This window comes from Ictidomys tridecemlineatus, chromosome 8 (genome assembly GCF_052094955.1).
Source record: "Ictidomys tridecemlineatus isolate mIctTri1 chromosome 8, mIctTri1.hap1, whole genome shotgun sequence".
NCBI classification, from domain to species: domain Eukaryota; kingdom Metazoa; phylum Chordata; class Mammalia; order Rodentia; family Sciuridae; genus Ictidomys; species Ictidomys tridecemlineatus.
This window is the reverse complement of record NC_135484.1, coordinates 52,974,769-52,996,798: the sequence shown is the minus strand read 5'-3', so window position 1 is coordinate 52,996,798 and position 22,030 is coordinate 52,974,769. Positions and strand designations below refer to the sequence as shown.

The following is a 22,030-nucleotide window of genomic DNA, read 5'->3' as shown; positions in this document are numbered from 1 at the left end:
TTTCTTGGTAATGCCAACCCTGCAAGTAAATCAAAATATATACAATTCCCCTTTAAAATCTCCATCTCCATAGCTACCTAGAAAATAGGTCCTGGAACTAGTAACAACTTGTCTAAGAGTGCAGGAGTAATGATGTAGTCCAAATAGAGCCCCAAGTCTACATGAATCCAAATCCAAGTTATTTCTCACTTTATAATCTGAAACCAAAGACATATTTCTTTTTTTAAAAAATGATTTTGTTCCCATTTCAATGTCTCTAGGGTTACCAGTTTATGTTAAATTTCATAGCTTAGTATCTTCTATAAGAATACATTTAAAAAAATAAATGAATAGACCAATAGATGAACAGACTAAGTAAATGTGGTATATACACACAATGGAGTTTTATTCAGCCATAAAGAAAAGTGAAATAATGGCACTTGTTGGTAAACACATGAAAATGGGATAATATCATGCTAACTGAAATAAGTCAGACTCACAAAATCAAGGGTCAAATGTGTTCTCTTATATGTGGACACCAGAGCAAAATAAGGGAAGAAGGAAGCAGTGGGGAGAGGTGGGATCAAATATCATAAGTATATAGAGAAGATCAGTAGTATAGAAAGTAGAGAAGAAGGTGGAGGAAAGAAGGAAGGACATGAATGGGAAAAAATATGGAATGAATTTAACAAAATCATGTTATTCACACATATAAATGTTACCAAGGGAATTTCAACTTCACATATATGTAGAAAATACCAATCAAAAATATGTAAATAAATAAAGGAGTGAAAGGAAGATCAATAGAGTAGAAGAAGGAAAATAGAGGGAGGGAGAAGAACAGGAAAAGGGAAGATGGGGATTGAAATAAAATTCCTTGCATGTATGATTTTGTCAAAAGGAACCCAACGACTATGTATAACTACAATACTATAATAAAAAAATACTTTAAACTTAATTAAATTTATAGTCTTGCCAGGTGCAGTGGTGCACACCTGTAATTCCCAGCTGCTAGGGAGGCTGAGACAGGAGGATCATGGGTTCAAAGCCAGACTCAGCAATGGCGAGGTGATAAGCAACTCAGTGAGACCCTGTCTCTAAATAAAATACAAAATAGGGCTGGGGATGTGGCTTAGTGGTTAAGTGCCCCTGAGTTCAATCCCCAGTAACAAATATATATATAGTCTTAAAACTGATTTACTTTGACCACAGGAGAAGCAATTCAGATAAAAATTTTGTTTAATTAGAGTTTAACTAGGAAAAGATTATTACCAATAATAATAGTAACAACAGGGGCTGGGGTTGTGGCTCAGTGGTAGAGTTCTCACCTTGCATGTGTAAGGCATTGGGTTTGATCCTCACCACCACATAAATAAATTAATAAAAGTACTGTGTCCACCTACAACTAAAAAAAATTTACAAAAAATAATAGTAACAACAACCATTTATTGCACATTTATGCTCAGGTTCTAAGTTAAGCTCTTCACATAAACAGTATCAGATTTATATTCAGTCTTTCACTCTGTATTTATGTAACTATTGCAATTTTGCTTCAATGTTATTCAAGAGAAAAATAAACTAAATTCAGCAAATTGATAGCCAATTAAGTCTAATTGCTTAGAGCAAGAATATAAAGTTGATAATTTTTAGGAGAACTCCACTGATTTTCCTTAGTATGGAAGTACACTAACACAGCAGAAAGCCAACTCTTCAATAATAACTCACCAATTCTTTATAAGCAAGGGAGTTGCAGCAACCACACTCGGGTGCCTAAAGTCACTACCAACAGCCAACTAGTCTATTCCCAAAAAGTGGGGAAAGAGAGAAAGTTTTCAGCTACATCCATGAGTGGGTTACACACCATATTATCTTCCCTCACCATAAAACACACACACACACACACACACACACACATACATACACACATACACACACACAATTGGTGAGTACAGCCAGTGTCTCTTTCAAATTGTTCCTTCTCACTTTTGTCACCTTTATACTAAACCCCATAAATCTACATGGCCCACCTCTTTTCCAATAATGATGGCAATAAGTATTTACATCACCTACTGAAAATATAAACTCTTACCACTTAGTCTTCTCATAGGAAACACAGATGGAATATACTACAAAAATATACTACAACTACACACACACACACACACACACACACACACACACACACACGTACGTTTCAAGAGACTCATGACCTAACATATAGTAAGGCTGACAGAAACACCATAACATAAGACTGGTGATTCCATTTGCTTCCTGATTCTCTTTTAGTCTTGGGAAATGAAAAACGCTGCCACATTATTCCTCCCTATGCATTTTATTGTATCAGTTCCCAGAATCCTAAGAAAACAACAAACTCTACCCCCAAACTCTTACAGTATTTCATTTTTCATTATTAATCTTAAAAATTGGCAAGGAAAAATCTCCTCATGTATAAGAAATTCTCAAATTAACAGTTGATTTGTCATCAGAAATCACTGTCCTGAAGACAGTGGGTTGACAGTTCAAAAAAAAAAAAATAAAAAACTCCAAACATGAAGGAGTTCTAGGTAAGGATAAAGAATAAAGAAATACATCCCAACATGAAAATAAAATAAAAACATAATTTATTTCTAGTACACCTGCTCTATAAATACCAAGAGGAGACCAGGACTTCGGACATTCCAGGCATTCTCCCTATGGCCATTTCTCCTCCTTTTCTCTCTGCTTCCTGGCACCACCTCCAGGCCCTTAATCCACAATGTGCTCTCACCTTAGACCCACAGCAATGAAAACAGCCATCTCTGGACTGAGACCTCTGAAACTGTGAGTCCCAAATCAACTGTTCCTCCTCTAAGCTTTTCTTGTCAGTTATTTTGGTCACAGAGACATGAAAGTTAACCCCCCCCCAAAAAAAAGGAAGTATGTATAAAACAACCATTATGTAACTGTGTTAGTGTACTGAATATATAAGATGTACATGCATAGCAATGTACTAAATAAAATTTTGTCAAAATTCCTATCACACTGGGACTAAATATTTCAAGTAGTGATAAAATTCTTTAATATAGAAACTACATACTTTATAAAGTTCTATTAGGCAAGCTGTCAATAAAAATATGAAGGCTGTGAATGACTTTAATAGTTTAGTTTCTCTATAACCTCCAAATTTACATTAAGATATAAACACCTATGGATTCCTCAGCACACAGAAATATCTGTTCAAAAAGGACATCTCCAGGGCTGGGGATTTCTCAGTTGGTAGAATGCTTGCCTCACATGCACAAGGCCCAAGGCCCTGGGTTCAATCCCTAGCATCAACAACCAAAAAAAAAAGAACATCTACAACTGAGTTTTCATTTCCCATTAATCAATACATTAAATTCCAGCTATTTACCAAACTGACTCATGGAAGGAAAGGCTAAAAAATGCTTTTCTAAATTATATAGTACTCTAACACAGAAAAATAATACACCAATGATATTTATATTGTTGATATGATAATGTGTAAGAATTTTGAGGAACAACAAATCACTTATCAAATACTTATTCTGGTAGGACATAATAAAATCGCTTCAGAAGTAGTGAAAAACCACCAAACTGAAAGTTTCCAACAATAAACTTATACTGTAAAGCAAACTTAGCATCATGGATAACTAATGGAATTTTTAAAGTTCTATTTATTCATTTAATTTAAAAATGTATGATTTGGAAGGACTTCACAGTTCCCTTCACAGATAAGGAGACTAAGACTCACTACTAACTTAGCCAGTTAGACAAACAGACATCTAATTCTAATTTCAAGCAGACTTCTTGCCAGACTAAGAGTGATGAAGGAGTGTTTCCATATGAGTATAGCAGAAATGTGGAACTATTGGTAATATATGTAATAGTTACTAGAGGTAGAAATTTCTAACAGACATGAACAATATAAACAATTATTGAACAATTACTTAATAACAATTAAATATTTAAGAATTTAACAATTTAGAGATAAAAGTTTCTAACATGTAATATCATAATAATACCCTAATTAGCAATCTCTGCTGAAGAACTAAAATAAAGTATTATCATATTATGCCTTCTACCGTTTTTTCTGTTTTCTGATTTGTAAAAAGGGGATATTAAGGGCTAGGGCTGTGGCTGTGGCTCAGGGGTAGCAAACTTGCCTAGCATGTGGGAGACAACAGGTTTGATTCTCAGCACCACATATAAATAAACAAAATAAAGGTTTATCAAAAATTAAAATAGGGCTGGGGATGTGGCTCAAGCGGTAGCGTGCTCGTCTGGCATGCGTGCAGCCAGGGTTCGATCCTCAGCACCACATACAAACAAAGATATTTGTGTCCGCGGAGAACTAAAAATTAAATATTAAAAAAAAATCTCTCTCTTTAAAAAAAATCCCTTTGGTTTGAAATAGAAACTTATTTAAAAAAAAACTAAAATAATTTTTTTAAAGGGAGATATTAAAAGTGCTTATTTCACAGGACTGTGGTGAAAATTAAAGGAACTTAAAAGCACCCAGCAAATGTTAGGTACTGTTAAGAGATAATCATTTCTCAATTGCATAGGTATTAATTTGTCATAGTAAGACAAAAAAGGAACTATCTTAATAAAGGATTATTATGATAATCTTTTCTGGCAACTAGTAAAATCTATCACTAAGTTATATATTTCCTAAAAATTTTAAATGCATAAGATATAATAATATGACTCCTTTCCCTACATAAAAATAACAATCCTAAAACTATAGGGAATTATTAATTAAAATAATCATGTTCTAAGATAATTTTAATTGAACCATTATTTTGTTCAGTATTTCTAAGATTATAATATCCTAAATATCATTAAGAGAATGTTCAAAGACAACTTTCAAATAATTTTAACTTTATACAAATTTTCTCATCTTAATATAAAACATCCTTAAACTAACATCTGTGAAATAACTATGTATTGTATTCATTATACTCAGATTACAACAAATCATCACCCAAATATCAATAATAAGATAAGCAACTGTATTTATATCCACTTACTGCAATCTCTCTACAAGCCGACATGGATATTCCTGTGCCTTCGATTTGCTTCAACGCATATTCCTTTTCATCTTTTCTGCACATGAACAAAAACAAATTTTTTTAATTTTTTCATATATTACTTTCAGGCTCAAAATTGTAACTACAAAAACAACAGGAATGCATATAGTTTCTCGGAGATATGTAGCTACTATGCCATGCATCACTTTTTTTTTGGTGCTGAGGATTAAACCCAGGGCCTTGTGCATGTGAGGCAAGCACTCTACCCACTGAGCTATATCCCCAGCTCCTCACTTATTATTTTTGATAATATTTCAACTACAGAAATAAGAAATTAAAAAAGCAATTCATGTCATAATGAAAATACCAGACAGAGTCAAAACACAAAATTCAAAACTGAACAGAATAGGATACTAAACACAGCACTAGTTTTGAAGAGTAAACAAGAATAAATATAAACTCAAACATATTGCAAGATAATTCTACTCCTGTCTTAATTATCTGAAGTCTATGAAAGCATTCTGTTATAAACATTCACTAAAAAAATAACTGATAGACATAAACTCTCAGAGTCATTTAAAGTAATTTCATAGTAAAAAAAGCATTCACAAGACAAGGAACTTGTTCTCACCTAGAAAACTGAGTATCACCTAGAATAAGGGATATTCAAAAGCTCTAAGACCCCAACCAAAAGCCCTTAAGACTTCAAAACATAGCCACCAACATCTCATTTCTCAGGAAACTCTACAAGAAACTCAGTAGTTACCGTTGGTTTTGCAAACAATAGAAAAAGGATTAGGGATCTTGGAATTCCTAATAGTTAATCAGAGTAACTAGGAATTCAATAATGATGATACAAATCCATAGAACCAACATCAGATGAGCAGCTGGTGAATAAAATATCTTTGAGACACTAACAGCAAAAATACACAAGGACCCCAGCTGAATGAATGCTGGAACTACAGATCATATACAGGGTTGTTCTAATAACAGGGGCATAATTCACGCCCTCCAAATTTTGTCTTTGGAGTAGAGCCTCAGCAAGGTATCATCAGGACATAATGGATGCATTAAAATGCCAAAATAATACCAAATTTGTCCTATATAACTATTCTCCTCATTTCACTGTGTTTACTACCCCATAAAGCAGTTTAAGATGCTTTAGAAACATAACATGCTTTAAAAACATATTTTTGCATGCATTTTAAAGATTATCACAATTACCTATGTTTTGGGGAAATGATTTCATTGTATAAGAAATTATAAAATTATGATTTCTTTCTCCCATAGTCAACGTGAAAATCATGGACATTTTTCTTCCAAGATATGCCATTCAGCAAATAAGCAGCATTTTGATAAACAGAAAATACCCCAGATATGTCGAAAGGATGGACTGCAGCCATGACATGTGGCACATGCCTGTAATCCCAGTGACTTGGGAGGCTGAGGTCCTAAGCAATTTAGTGAGACCCTGTCTCAAAATAAAAAAATAAATAATGGCTGGGGATGTGACTCAGTGGTTAAGAGTCTCTGAGTTCAATCTCAGTACCCCTCCCCCCAAAAAAAGGATGGTCTGTGATATAATTATTAAAATGATGGCTATGGTCATTAGAAACATGTAAATGTCTACCATACACCACTAAGAAAATGCACAAATTATGTTATACAGAAATAGATATGCATCTATACATATGTTGGAGATAATATAAAAATTAAAAACAATTGTGTTAAGATATAGGAAATTAAGTCAACCCAAGCACTAAGTAATATTGTCTTTTAAATTAGAATAAAGGAGGTGAGGCTCAGTGGCGCAGGTCTGTAATCCCAGTGGCTCTGGAGATAGAGGCAGGAGGATCACAAATTCAAAGCCAGCCTCAGCAATTTAGCAAGGCACTAAGCAATTCAGTTAGACCCCATCACTAGTAATATACAAAATAGGGCTAGGGATGTGACTCAGTGGTCAAATGTCTCTCCCTGAGTTCAATCCCTGGTGCCACTCCCCCCACAAAAGAACTAGAATGGAGGAATCAAAATAATTTAATATTCTGGAAATAATCAACTACTAGGATAATCTCTAATATTTTCAAAGTGAGAGTCTGGGCATGTTTTAAAGACCAAAGTCAAAAATCAGGGAAAGCTTAAATGATCATTTTTTCTCTTTTCTCCATAATGCTTCCTATTTCTTCAGATCACTCAGAAGTCTCAAAAAAACCATAAACAGCAGGTAACCAAATATAATGAAAGCCAAGTACGTGTGTGACAGCACACATGCCTGAGATACTCTGACACAATGCTTAAAATGTACAGATTATACATTTAACAAGTAAATTAACTACCAGATATCTCTTATTAAGTTTAATAAGTTCTTAAAACAAAATTATAAAAGCTTTCTGACAAATTTTTCACAAGTGATCACATTTTTCAACAGAAATATTTCAATTCCCTGTTTCCCTAAATGAAGAGCTCCAGAAGCTCATGTAATTGCATAGTTTTATTTTTAATACTGTAAAGAATATTACACAATCTGGATAGGATATTGTTGCTATGGAAACTATAAGATTTTTTGCAGTAAGTCAAAAAGTGCAAAATTAACACATCACATTAATGGCTTTTGAATTTCACATCCAGACTGTCAAAGGAATTTGAAAGCTTGAGCAGAATAGACTGAAGCATAGGCCTCTTACTCTGAATTATATGGATAGGAACAAGGAATGAACCCAGTAATTATTTCACTTAATAAGTTTAAATATAACTTCCATCTGTTAAATCAATACTAAAAAATCTGCAATTTTAAATTCCGCAGTTTTTAGATGGAGAATAAAGTAGTACATATATCATTACTATTTTTCTTTTGTATACTGCCATATGGTAAATGGTGATGTGGCACCTCTGAAATTCACCGAGTGAAACAGCAAGGTCCCAGAAGGTATATGGAACTCAAGCAGAAACATCTCCTGAATGAAACCTGTGAATGCTAATTTGAGGGCAGAGGCTAATACTTTAGTATAAAGACTAAAGATGTGTCCCCTTTACCACATGTCCAGAAATATTTCAATAACTAAGTACATGGGGTAGGGAAGCTTTACTGCTCTTATCCAATGTCAGTGTCCCTTTCCAAGAGTTCTTCCATGTAATAGTAGTATTTCATACCACACAGCTTGGATGTTTCAGGTATGTGTAATATTAAGTATCATAAAAATACAATGTTTTCTTTTATATGACAAGTGTGGAAAAGCAGGCAAACCTGTCCTGCCCTGCTATGACAGTTTGATTTTTAGAGGGCACCTTAATTCTTCCCTAACTCTATTTTAAAAGACAAGAAGAGAAACAAAACGAATATAGTTTTAGGAAAATTGCTTTTTACATTTTAATGTTCATTAAATAGCATGACTACAGAAAAGGCATCCTAAAAATAATCCAAGAAGTTTAATAAGTAAAAGTACAGGATTAAAATTTACATACATGTGTGTATGTATACATATTTGTAGTAAAAACACAGATATATACTATAGTGAATTTTTAAAATTTAAGGCATGTCTCCCATTTGTCCATAATGTGTATCAATACCATGCAAACTCCATTCTCACTTGTCACATTGAAAAAAGAAAAAAATATTAAGCAGAAACTGTGATTCTATTAAGTTTTCCATCTGAGACACTATGTTCTGGAAAATTCTTGATGCAAACAATTCTAAAGATAATAGAAAAATAAGTACCTATTTGTACAGAGTAGAAATTACCACCTTAAGTGAAAACAATCCTAGGCAGAAAACCTCGCTCAATGTAGAATTTAAAGGTGATTCAGAGAATTTCTCAAATACAGAGAATCAAATTCAGTAGAAAAATCTCCTGAGTGAAATACTGGGAACTAGTTTAATGGAAAACATGACCTTATACTTTTCAGTAAAGTCCAAACTAGATGCCCAGCTCCAAGAGAACTGTAGCAAGGTAATACACCATTCAGCAGCCAACATACACAAACATTTTTAGTGGTAGCTCAAACTTCTCTTGTTATAATCATAATTAGATTAACCCAAGGATCTCCAGCTCCTAGCAATACTCTAGGAGGTATCCAGGTCAACACTGAACTACCTCTGGTCTGAAGAACCTATAGCAAACAAAAAAGTCAGAAAAAGAAATTTTAGAAAAAGATGAAGCCACCCAGAACCTCAAAGCTAAGAGGTCCTGGAATAACATATACAAAGCTCTGAAAGAAAATAGATGCCAACCAAGAATCCTATATCCAGCAAAATTAAGCTTCAGATTTAAAGATGAAATAAAAACCTCCCATGATAAACAAAAACTAAAAGAATTCACAACTTTTGGGTATAGACTGAGAAGAAGCTGGGTCAAAAAGTGGTTCCATTCCCAGTTTTCCAAGGAATCTCCATACTGCTTTCCATATTGAATGCACCATTTTGCTGTCCCACCACCAGTGTATGAATGTGCCTTTTTCCACAAATCCTCACCAACACTTATTATTGTTTGTATTCTTTTTTAAAAAAATATTTTTTAGTTGTAGGTGGACACAATATTTTATTTTTATGTGGTGCTGAGGATCAAACCCAGTGCCTCACATATGCTAAGCAAGTGCTCTACCTCTGAGCCACAACCTCAGCCCCTTGTTTGTATTCTTAATAGCTGCCATTCTGGCTGGAGTGAGATGAAATCTTAAAGTAGTTTTGATTTGCATTTCTCTAATTGCTAGAGATGTTGAACATTTTTTCATATATTTGTTGAGTGATTGTATATCATGTTCTGAGAAGTGTCTGTTCAGTTCCTTAGCCCATTTATTGATTGGGTTATTTGTTTTGGGGGGGGGTTAAGATTTTTTAGTTCTTTAAATATTCTGGAGATTAGTGCTCTAGCTATGTGCGTGTGTTAAAAATTTGCTCCCATTCTGTAGGCTCTCTATTCACCTCCTTAATTGTTTCTTTTGCTGAGAAGAAGCTTTTTAGTTTGAATCCATCTTATTTATTGATTCTTGATTTTAATTCTTGCGCTATAGGAGTCTTATTAAGGAAGTTGGGGCCTAATCTGACATGATGGAGACTTGGGCCTACTTTTCCTTCTATTAGGCGCAGGGTCTCTGGTATAATTCCTAGGTCCTTGATCCACTTTGAGTTGAGTTTTGTGCATGGTGAGAGACAGGGGTTGAATTTCATTTTGTTGCATATGGATATCCTGTTCTCCCAGCATTATCTGTTGAAGAGGCAAGGTTGGTTCAACATATGGAAATTAATAAATGTAATTAATCACATTAATAGATTAACAAAGAATCATATGATCATCTCAACAGATACAGAGAAAGCATTTGACAAAATATAGAAGCCCTTCATGTTCAAAACACTAGAAAAACTAGAGATAGTTGGAACATAACTCAACATTGTAAAAGCTAAATCCAAGACCAATGTCATTCTAAATGAAGAAAAATTAAAAGTATTCCCTCTAAAAACAAGAGAAGGATGCCCTCTCTCTCTCTTCTATTCAACATAATCCTTGAAAATCTAACTAGAGCAATTAGATAGAAGGAAGAATTTAAAGGGATAAGAATAGGGAAAGAAGAACTCAAAACTATCCCTATTTGTTGATGACATGATTTTATATATATATATATTATGTTAAACTTGTCTTTATTGCTCTGGGCAAGGATTCCATCACTCCAGCCTACTGTTAAGGTATTTTGGAAGCAGATTTATTCCAAATACATACATAATTCCTCTCCTCTCTTTTCAATGGTTGAACAGGGATGGGGGAGAAGCTCAGTAAAAAGTAACTGATGCTTTTCCAATAATATTTTGCTTTGGGGTTCATAAAAGTGGGTAGAATATGGTAGGTATATGTCCCACCAGAGTTTGGAAATTTTCCTTACCTACCCTAAAATTAAGCATACTTATTGTAAATACTTTTACAAAAATTACCATTTTTAAACTATCAAAGTGTATAATCAGTGGCATTAAGTACATTCACGTTTTTTGGCAATCATCACCATCTATCTTCAGAATGTTTTCAAGATTTGCAAACTGACATTCTACGCCCATTAAACAATAGCTGATAGCCTCCTTCCCTATCCTTTAACCACCACCATTCTACTCCTAGACTACTTTTGGACTGTTTCACTTTCACTTAATAAGAAAGACAGTCTACTGCTGACCAGTGGGGTTGCTTCTCTACATGCAAGTTTTCTTGCATATAGTTGATTTGAGTTTATTATAGAGAAAGGTGGAGACAAACTGGATGTGGGCCTCCTATCCTCGTCTCAGCAGCCCTGCCATGGATCTGCCCAATTCTTTGGCATCAAAAAGTTGATCTTTCGAGCCATTTCCATTTTGTAGATACGCCTGCAGGTTTCATAACTTTCCCGCTGTCGCTTCCAGCAAGGTTTCTCATAGTATCTTTGTCATTTAATGTCCTCAATGAGCCCATCCATGCTGAGGATTCTGTTTCCTGTACCATCACAGTCCTGGCAATGAACTTCAGGTGCTTTGCCATGACCTTGGATTTAAGTCTTCATTCTTCAGGACCTGAGAAAACCAAGGGAAAGCTTCGCCACTGAGACCACATCGCCTAGCATGGGGGGACAGTCAGGGCAGAGGTGCACAGCAGGTCCCAGCTACCACTCAACTCCCAGAGGAGGGTTAGGGCAGTGACTGGACAAGGAGTCTGCTGGGTGTTGGGGAGGGGGCCACTGTGCAGACCCGGCCCTCCCCAGGCCCTACCAGACTTCCCCAATGCGGAGGAAGTCCCTCACCTGGCACCCTCAGAACACGCCTGACCCCCAGCCTAAGATTTTATATTTAGAACACCAAAATCTCCACCAGAAAGCCTCCAGAACTCATAAATGAATTCAGCAAAGTATCAGGATATAAAATTAACACCCATAAATCAATTACATCCCTATACACCAGGGATTAATCCACTAAAAGAGAAATTAGAAAAACCATCCCCTTCACAATAGCCTCAAAATATAATAAAAACATTTGGGAATCAATGTAACAAAAGAGATGGAAAACCTATACAATTAAAGATAAAGAATACTAAAGAAAGAAACTGAAGAAGACCTTACAAGATGGAAAGATCTCTAATGCTCTTGGATAGACAGAATTAACATTGTCAAATGACCATATTACCAAAAGCGTCATACAGATTTAATACAATTCCTATTAAAATTACAATGGCTTTCTTTATAGAAACAGAAAAAGCAGTCATGACATTCATCTGGAAAAACAAGAAGCCCAGAATAGCCAAAGCAATCCTTAGCAAGAAAAATGAAGCAAGAGGCATCACAACACCAGACCTTAAATTATATTACAGAGCCACAGTAACAAAAACAGAATGGTATTGGCACCAAAACAGATAGTATACCAATGGTAGAGAACAGAAGACACAGAGACAAACCCACATAAATACAGTTACCTCATACTAGACAAAGGCACCAAAAACATACATTGGAGAAAAGATAGCCTCTTCAATAAACAGTGCTGGTAAAACTGGAAATCCATATGTAGCAAAATGAAATTAAACCCCAATCTCTCACCCTACACAAAATTCAATTCAAAGTGTATCAAAGACTTAGGCACTAGAACAGAGACCCTGTGCCTAATAGAAGAAAAAGCAAGCCCAAATCTCTACCATGTCAGCTTAGGAACTGACTTCCTTAACAAGACTTCTAACTCACAAGAAGTATAATCAAGAATCAATAATTGGAATGGAATCAAACAAAAAAACTTCTTCACAGCCAAGGAAACAATAAAAAATGTTAATACAGAGCCTAAGAATGGAGAAAGAAGAATAGAGTATTAATATATAATACGCACCTCAGAGTATTAATATATAAAGGATATATAAAGAACACCCAACAAAAAAAAAAAAAACACCAAATAATCCAATCAATAAATGGGCAAAGGAACTAAACAGACACTTCGCAATAGAAGAAATACAATCGGTCAACAAATACATGAAAAAATGTTCAACATCTCCAGAATTTGAAAAATGCAAATCAAAACTACACTGAGATTCCATCTCACTCCAGTCAGAATGGCAATAATCAAGAATACAAGTAACAATAGATGTTGGCAAGGATGTGGGGACAAAAATACACTTGTACATTGCTGGTGGGACTGCAAATTTTTGCAATCACTCTGGAAAGCAGTATGGAGATTCCTCAGAAAACATAGAATGGAACCTTAAAATCAGCATACTCTAGTGATGCACCCACATCAATGTTTACAAAAGTTTAATTCACAATAGCTAAACTATAGAATCAACCGAGGCACCCTTCAACAAATAAATGGATAAAGAAAGTGTGGTACATATACACAATGGAATATTACTCAGCTACAAAGAAAAATGATTTTATGACACTTGCCAGTAAATGGATAGAGTTGGAGAATATCATGCTAAGTGAAATAAGCCAATCCCAAAAAAACCAAAGGCTGAATGTTCTCTTAATATGCAGATGCTAACACACAATATGGGAGTAGGGGAGGTAAGAATAGAAGTTCATTAAATAAAAAGAAGGGGAGGAGGGTGGAAATGGGAAAGAAAGTAGAATGAATCTGAAATATGAATATATGACTAGTGTAACTCCACATCATGTACAACCAGATGAATGAGCATTATATACCATTTATGTAAGAAGTGTCAAAATGCAGTCTACTGTGATGCAAAACTAATTAGAACAAATAAAATGTATATATTTTATTAAAAAAAAATGAAGCCCCATACGTTTACATAGACCTGTAATCCCAGCTGCTCAGCAGGCTGAGGCAGGAGGATCCAAATTCAAAGCCAGCCTCAGCCACTTAACAAGGCCCCAAGCAACTTAGCAAGACCTCATCTCAAAGTAAAAAAAAAAAAAAAGAGGGTTGGGGATGTGATCAGTGGTTAAGGGCCCTGGATTCCATGCCTGGTGTCAAAAAAGAAAGAAAAGTCTGCAAAGTAAGAAGATTAAAATCCTTTTTGTTTCTAATAAAAACAGAAGAGCCTCGTTATTTTATACCAATTAACAAACTACTGAGTTCATTTTATGCGTCCCTAACGCTGTGCCAAACTCTAGGGATGAACAAAATTAGAGAATGACTACCCCAATATAAGGGAGTTCATAATTCAACTGGAAGGAAATTCTGGGTGAATAAGAAATACAAACAAGTAACTCTGATATGCTTTCTACCCACAAGAGAGGTGCATGCAGGAACAGAGATTATGTAACCAATAATTCCTTTTGAGCTTTAAGGAAAGTAACGCCATAAGTCATGCCTTTAAGGGAGGTGTTCCCCAGGCAGAAAAGAGAGGAGGATGTCAGAAAATTCCAGGTAGATACCCATAGTATAAGGAAAAAAAGCAACATATTCAGTAAGGTATTCAGTAAAACCAGAGGTTAGAAAAGGAAAGGAAAGGAAAGGAACCATGGGAGCTCTACAAAGAAGTTTGAACTTTTTATGTAAACAGTGTGGAGCCAAAACATTTTAGAAAGAGAAGATACATTCACAAATTCTTTCTCAGAAAAAAAATAACTGGTAATAATTATAGAGAAAAATTTGTGGTAAAGTAAATATTTGATACGTTGAATCAAACATCCAGATAAATGAAGGTGAAAAATTAATTTAGAATAGCAGCAGAGAATAGTGGATTAAAAAGACACTTCTGATATAACCAGAGATATGAAAAATTGTGCTCTATATGTATAACATAATTATAATGCATTCTGCTGTCATATATAAAAAATTAATAAAATAAAAAATTAAGAAGTCACTTGTGAAGCTGGGCATGGTGGTACATTCCTATAATCCCAGCAACTCATGAGTCTGAGGCAGAAGGATCACAAATTTATCAGCAAGACTCTCAGCAATTTAATAAGACCCTGTCTCAAAATTAAAAATAAAAAAGACTGAGGATTTAGCTCAGTGGTAAAGCAACCCTAGGTTCATTCCCCAGGATTCCCCCCTCCCAAAAAGAACATTTCTGAGTCTTCTGTATGTGATGGTGAGGATGGTTCTGAAAATGGGTGAAGTTTCCCCTTTGTCTAAAGGTGAATGACAACCGTTAACCACAGAAATGATGACATTTTTATACAGCTATCTCTTAAAATTTTTTATTTTGTGTAGTGGGGATTGAACCTAGGGGCACTTTTAAAACTGAGTTACATCACCAGTCCTTTTTACTCTATTTTGAGGCCGAATCTCACTTAATTGACCAGGCTGGCCTCAAATCTGTGCCACAGTCTGTCTGGGCACAAAATAACCGAGCCGCCACAAAGCCTTGTAGGTTCAAACAGCAATTCTTTATTCCCGAACTCTCACCGGCACTCTACACACACTTCCCGGGAATACACTCCCTCCACCGGGCTCCTCCAGCCAATTCTCCCGAACCAGCCAGAACTCAAACGGGAACTCCAAAGTAGTGGGCACCGCACAAGGCAGCAGGATCCGCCCTAATCCCCCAGAGCCGCCCTATTCCTGGAGCAGGGTCACCTTTCAACCATTCCCTCTAGCAAAATGCCAGGCTTCATTCCGACTAAAACTAAACTGTGGCTCTCAACAAATCTGCAATCCTCCTGCCTCAGCCTCCCAAGACACTGGGATTATAGGCGTGTGCCACTGTATACAACCATATATTAAATGGAGAGCTATAATTCATTTTAAAGAAAAACAATTCGCTGAATTGAATTCACATACCAATGTATCTCATCAGTAGTATAATAACACTTTACTCTTATCAGGATATGTTGATATTTCCCCCAAACTTCTTACTTTTCTTTCAAAAACTATTTGAACCATCAATGTACTTCTAAAATCTCAAATTCAACATTGCATTGGTAACTACATTACAAATTATCAATAATTTTGAATTTTAATTCTAAAAATGTCAAATTCTTAATTCTCAGGAATTAGTGAAATTAAAATAAAGTTATCTGCAGTAATCCTTAAGATCCAGGCATCCCAAGTGTTAAACTTAAAACACATAAGTGATTTATTTTAACAGAATGTAAATCATTAGCAAATATTTAGTATAACCAATTTTTTGTATAAAATATCTAACTTTAAGAATTAGTGAATCTCAAGTCAAACCTACTTGCTATAGACAAGAGATGCAAGACATTTATTTCAAACACATTTTTTTCAGCACACATGGTGTGCCAAGCACTGGTACTGGACTCTGAGAATAGGAGGAAAAAAGGAGCTGATTCCCTTGTGAATCTTTATAGAGACACAAGCAAGGGATACTCTAATAGGTGCTATATATATGCAAAGTACATGAGATTAAAATATGGAAAGAAGGGCTTAGTTTGGTAGAACATGAAAAAAGAAAGGGCTATCCGGTAAATAATTTTCAAAGGACACATCCAAGTGGAATTTAAGAGATGAGCAGAATTTCTTACAGAAGAGGGGACAGGGCAGAAATGTACAAAGTTTTAAGATTAAAATCCATGCTGTATTCAAGAAAAAGGCAGAAGACAGGTACAGTTAGAACACAAAGCTAGAGAAAAGAGCAAAGAATATAAAATAAGCATAGTTTTGTGTGGTAAACCTGAAGTTGGCATTTTATCCCTATAACAGGAAGCCATCAGAGGTTTCTCAACAAGAGAAACATATGATTAAACAGATACTCTTGATAAGCAGTAGTATTCCGGATGAATCAGAGGTTTTAAAGCTACATATAAGGAACCACTGTAATGGTCTGGGGAGGGTTGATGAGGGCCAAAATTAAAGAAAATACAGTAGGAGTGAAGGGAATGAATCCAAGGCACATTCCAGAAATGGAATAATCTACTGCAGTCAAAAATATTTGGTTACATTGTAGGCATTTGAAAAATATTTGACAAATCAATGTTAATATACATGTATACATATATGGTTCTGTGGCAGACAGCCAGCTAAACACCTTAAGATGACTAAGGTTTCCAGAGTATTGTCTCAGTGAAATTAAGGTCACTAAACAAAATTTGATATACATACGTGCGTGTGTGTGTGTGTGTGTGTGTGTGTGTGTGTGTGTGTACGCGCACGCAGTTAGGAAAGGGAGAGGGGAAGAGAGAGGAAAAAGGAAGGAGAGAGGAAGGGGGATGAGGGAGGGAGGGAGGGGGAGAGGGAGAGGGAGAGAAAGAGAAAGAGAGAGCGAGAGAGAGATAGAGATAGATAGATTATGAGCCAGTTTGCAGAAAGTTTCTCAAAACTCTAGCCAAGGCAATCAGGCAAGAGAAGGAAATTAGGAGCATATGAATTGGAAAAGAAGAAGTCACACTATCATTGTTTACTGATGACATGTTCCTATAAACAGAAGACCCAAAAAAATCCCATTAGAAGACTTCTAGAAATGACAAATGAATTTAGCAAAGTAGTAGAATACAAGATCAATACTCATAAGTCAACAGTTTTCTATAGTCCAACAGTGATTCAGATGAGAAAAAAACCAGGAAAACCACCACCTTCACAATAGCCTAAAAAAATAAAATACCTGGGAATTAATGTAACCACGGAGGAGAAAACAGAACACTGAAGAAAGAAATTAAAGAGGATCTCAGAAGATACAAATACCTCCCATGTTCTTGGTTAGGCAGAATTAATATAGTCAAAATGGGCATATTACCAAAAGTAATATGCATATCCAATGCAGTCCTAATCAAAATACTTACAACATTCTTCACAGAACTAAAAGAAACAGTCCTAAAATTCATTTGGAAGAAGAGACCCAAAATAGCCAAAGCAATTCCAAACAAGAAAAGTGATGTAGGAGGGATCACAATATCCAATCTCAAATTATATTACAGAGCTACAACAGCAAAAACAGAATGGTATTAGAATCAAAAGAGACATGAAAACCAATGGAATAAAATAGAAGACACAGAGTCAAACCCAATTTTATGCAGCCATCTGATCCTTGACAGAGGCGCCAAAAAAATATATGTTGAAGAAAAGACAACCTACTTAACAAATGCTGCTGGGAAAACTTGTTATCCATATATACATGAGAATGAATTAAGATCCCTATCTTTCACATACCACAAAAAGTCAAATAAAAATGGATTTAAAAATTAAGACAAAAGGGCTGGGGTTGTGGCTCAGAGGTAAAGTGCTTACCTACATGCATGAGGCACTGGGTTCGATCCTTAGCACCACATAAGAATAAAATAAAATAAAGTGTTCACCTATAACTAAATATTTTTTAAAAAATAAGACAAGAAAACTTAAAACTACTAGAAGAAAACATAAGGTCAACACTTCATCAAAACTTCCTCAAAAAGACCCCTAAAGCTCAAGAAATAAAACCAAGAATCAGTAAGTAGGATGCCATCAAATTAAAAAGCTTCTACATAGCAACGGAAATGATTAAGAGAGTGAAGAGGGAGTCTATGAAATGGGAGAAAATCTTTGCCAGCTACTCCTCAGACAGGAGATTAATATCCAGAATATAGGGCTAGGGATATAGCTCAATTGATAGACTGCTTGTCTCACATGCACAAGGTGCTGAGTTCATTGCCCAGCACCACCAAAAAAATCTAGAATATATGAAGAATATATATAAAAAACCCAAATATATACAAATATATGAAGAAACCTAAATACCAAAAAAAAAAAAAATTGCTCAATCAATTTAAGTGGGCAAAAGAACTAAACAAATTTCTTACAGATGACCAACAAATGTGAAAAAAAATGTTCAACCTCTTTTGCAATCAGGGAAATGCAAATCAAAAGTACACTAAGATTTCCTCTCGCTCCATTCAGAATGGCAATTATCAAGAACACAAATAGGGCTGGGATTGTGGCTTAGTGGTAGAGCACTTGCCTCGCACAGGCGGGACCCGAGTTCGATCCTCAGCACCACATAAAAATAAAGGCATTGTGTTTTAAAATATTTATTTATTTATCCATCTACACCTAAAAAATAAATAAATATTTTTAAAAAGAACACAAATAATATAAATGCTGGCAAGGGTGTGGGGGAAAAGGTACACTATCACATTATTGATGAGACTGCAAATTAGTACTGGAAAGCAACATGGAGATTCCTTAAAAAACTAGAAATGGAACCATATGACCTAGCTAGCCCACTCCTTGGTGTTCATCCAAAAGATCTAACATAAGATAGTACATAGTACTTCAATGTTTATAGCAGCACAATTAACAATATCCAAATTATGGAATCACCCCAGTTGCCTGTCAATACATGAATGGACTAAAAAATGGGGTGTATATACACAGTGGAGTTTTACTCAGTCATAAAGAAGAATGAAATAATGGCATTTGCAGGTAAATGGTTGTAATCAAATTCCTTGCATATATGATTTTGTCAAAATGAACCCAGAGCTCCTATGCCTAATAGAAGGAAAAATAGGTCTAATCTTCATCATGTTGAATTAAGCCCCAACTTCCTTAACAAAACTCCTAAAACAAAAGAAATAAAATCAAGAATCAATAAATGGGATGGATTCAAATTAAAAAGCTTCTTCTCAGCAAAAGAAACAATGAGGTGAATAGAGAGCCTACAGAATGGGAGCAAATTTTTACCACACGCACATCAGATAGAGCACTAATCTCCAGAATATATAAAGAACTAAAAAATCTTAAACCCTAAAAACAAATAACCTAATCAATAAGTGGGATAAGGAACTGAACAGACACTTCTCAAAAGATGATATACAATCAATAAATAAATATATGGGGGGCTGGGGATGTGGCTCAAGCGGTAGCGCGCTCGCCTAGCATGCGTGCGGCCCGGGTTCGATCCTCAGCAGCACCACATACCAACAAAGATGTTGTGTCCGCCAAGAACTAAGAAAAAATAAATAAATGTTAAAATTCTCTCTCTCTCTCTCTCTGTCCCCCTCTCTCTCTCACTCTCTCTTTAAAAAAAAAAAAATAAATAAATAAATAAATAAATAAATAAATAAATATATGAAAAATGTTCAACATTCTAGCAATTAGAGAAATGCAAATCAAAACTACTCTAAGATTTCATCTCACTCCAGTCAGAATAGCAGCTATTAAGAATAAAAACAACAATAAGTGTTGTCGACAATGTGGGGGAAAAGACACACTCATACTCTGCTGGTGGGACAGCAAAATGGTGCTACCAATATGGAAAGCAGTATGGAAATTCCTTGGAAAATTGGGAATGGAAACACCTTTTAACCCAGCTATCCCACTCCCAGGTCTATACCCAAAGCACTTAAAAACAGCATACTACAGGGACACAGCCACATCAATGTTTATAGCAGGACAATTCACAATAGCTAAATTGTGAGACCAACTCAGATGACCTTCAATAGATGAATGGATAAAGAAACTGTGATATATATACAAAAGGAAATACTACTCAGCATTAAAAGAAAATAAAATCATGGTATTTGCAGGTAAATGGATGGAGGTGGAGAATCTTACGCTAAGTGAAGTAAGCCAATCCCAAAAAACCAAGACTGAATGTTTTCTCTGATAAGTGGATACTGATCCATAGTGGGAGGGGGGACCGGGCATGGGAGGAATGGAGGAACTTTGGATTGGGCAAAGGGGAGGGAGGGGAAGGGAGAGAACATGGGGGTAGAAAAAATGGTGGAATGAGACAGACATTGTTACCCTAGAAACATGTATGACTGCACAAATGGTGTAACCCTACTTCTTGTACAACCAGAGAAGTGAATAATTGCACTACATTTGTGTAAAATGAATCAAAGAATATTCTGCTGTCATGTATAACTGATTAGAACAAATAAAAAATAAATTTAAAAAGAACCCAATTACTATGTATAATTATGATGCATAAATTTAAAAAATACAAAAAAAAATAAATTCCTTTTGGACATGTTGACTCTCAACTGGCTACTACATAAGAAATAACAGAAATGGAGTTGAAAAAAAAATTATACCAGTAACTGTTAAAGCTATAGAAATGCAGAGCAAGGTGACACATGCCTATAATCTCAACCACTCAAGAGGCTGATGAGGTAGGTAGGAGGATCATAAATTCAAGGCCAGAATGGGCAAGTCAATGAGACCGCTTCTTAAGATAAACTTTTTTTAAAAAGGACAGGGGATGTAGCTCACTGGTAAAGTACCCCTGGATTCAGTCCTCAGTATCACCAAAAAAAAAAAAAAAAACAAGTAGTAGTAGTAGTAAATAAATGTGATCATAAAGAGAAAGAACAGAAGAAAAGGGTGAAAGATGGTAACTAATGCTCTTAAACCTCTTTCACATAATGGCATTCACATGATGTTATTACCTGTACCTGAACACCAGCATAAAAAGACCAACAGAGGTGATGGTATCCATAAGTTTCTACTGCTCCAAATCTCATTAGTTTGTAAAGAATTTAGAGAATAATAGGACCTACAACCCATTCACAGGATCCATGCCATAGGGGTTAGAATGTCTTCTCTAGTAATCATCAGCCTTCAACAGGTTACAGAAAAAGAAACTATTAAAAGTCTATAATAATAACCAGCTATCCCACAAACTGGATATGGAATACTCTTAGAAAACTGGTTTGGTCCCTTGAAAAAAAGGAAACAGTCATAAGAAATGAGGAATGTGGAGATACTCTAAATTAAAAGAAACTCAAAACAAAAAAAACAAAAGGACATGCATCAAAATCTTGAATGGACTGTGGTTCAAATAAAAGTCACTATAAAAGTTTATTTATAGGACAACTAACAAAATTTAAGTATGACCTAGATATAATATTAAGATATTATGGTTAATTTTGTTTCCTAATTTTTATTCTATTAAATGTCTCAAATATAGGATAATGGTATGATTATACAGAAAAAAATGTTTTATTTGTATAGATATAGATTCAAGTTCTTGGAGATGACATCATAACATCTGCAAGTTAATTTCAAATAGTTCAATAACAACATAAACATTCACATATACTTAGAGATATAACACAAATATAGAAAGATAACAATGGATGACTCTAAGCAGAAGATAAATGGGTGTTCACTGTCTAAAGTTCAACTTTTCTGCTTTAACAAACTTGATTTTAAAAACTGAATAAGAAGCAATTGAAGAGTTAAAGAGAAAAAC

The 22,030-nt window shown here is 35.1% G+C and overlaps 1 protein-coding gene and 1 pseudogene across 14 annotated transcripts in view; both read right to left on the bottom strand.

The window, feature by feature from the left end:
- The window catches only part of Cdk19 (cyclin dependent kinase 19), a 157,194-nt gene that overhangs the window by 93,209 nt on the left and 41,955 nt on the right, over nucleotides 1–22,030 (bottom strand). For 12 of the 14 annotated variants that reach the window (XM_078019497.1, XM_078019496.1, XM_078019499.1 and 9 more), the window contains one exon: nucleotides 5,010–5,085. The exons of the other annotated variants lie outside the window; for them this stretch is intronic. In XM_078019497.1, coding sequence (XP_077875623.1) covers nucleotides 5,010–5,033 — 24 coding nt within the window. In that variant the 5' untranslated portion in view covers nucleotides 5,034–5,085. The remainder of the gene's footprint in view (nucleotides 1–5,009; nucleotides 5,086–22,030) is intronic. 14 annotated transcript variants of the gene reach the window in all.
- On the bottom strand, nucleotides 11,163–11,996 carry LOC120889114 (small ribosomal subunit protein bS21m pseudogene; annotated as a pseudogene).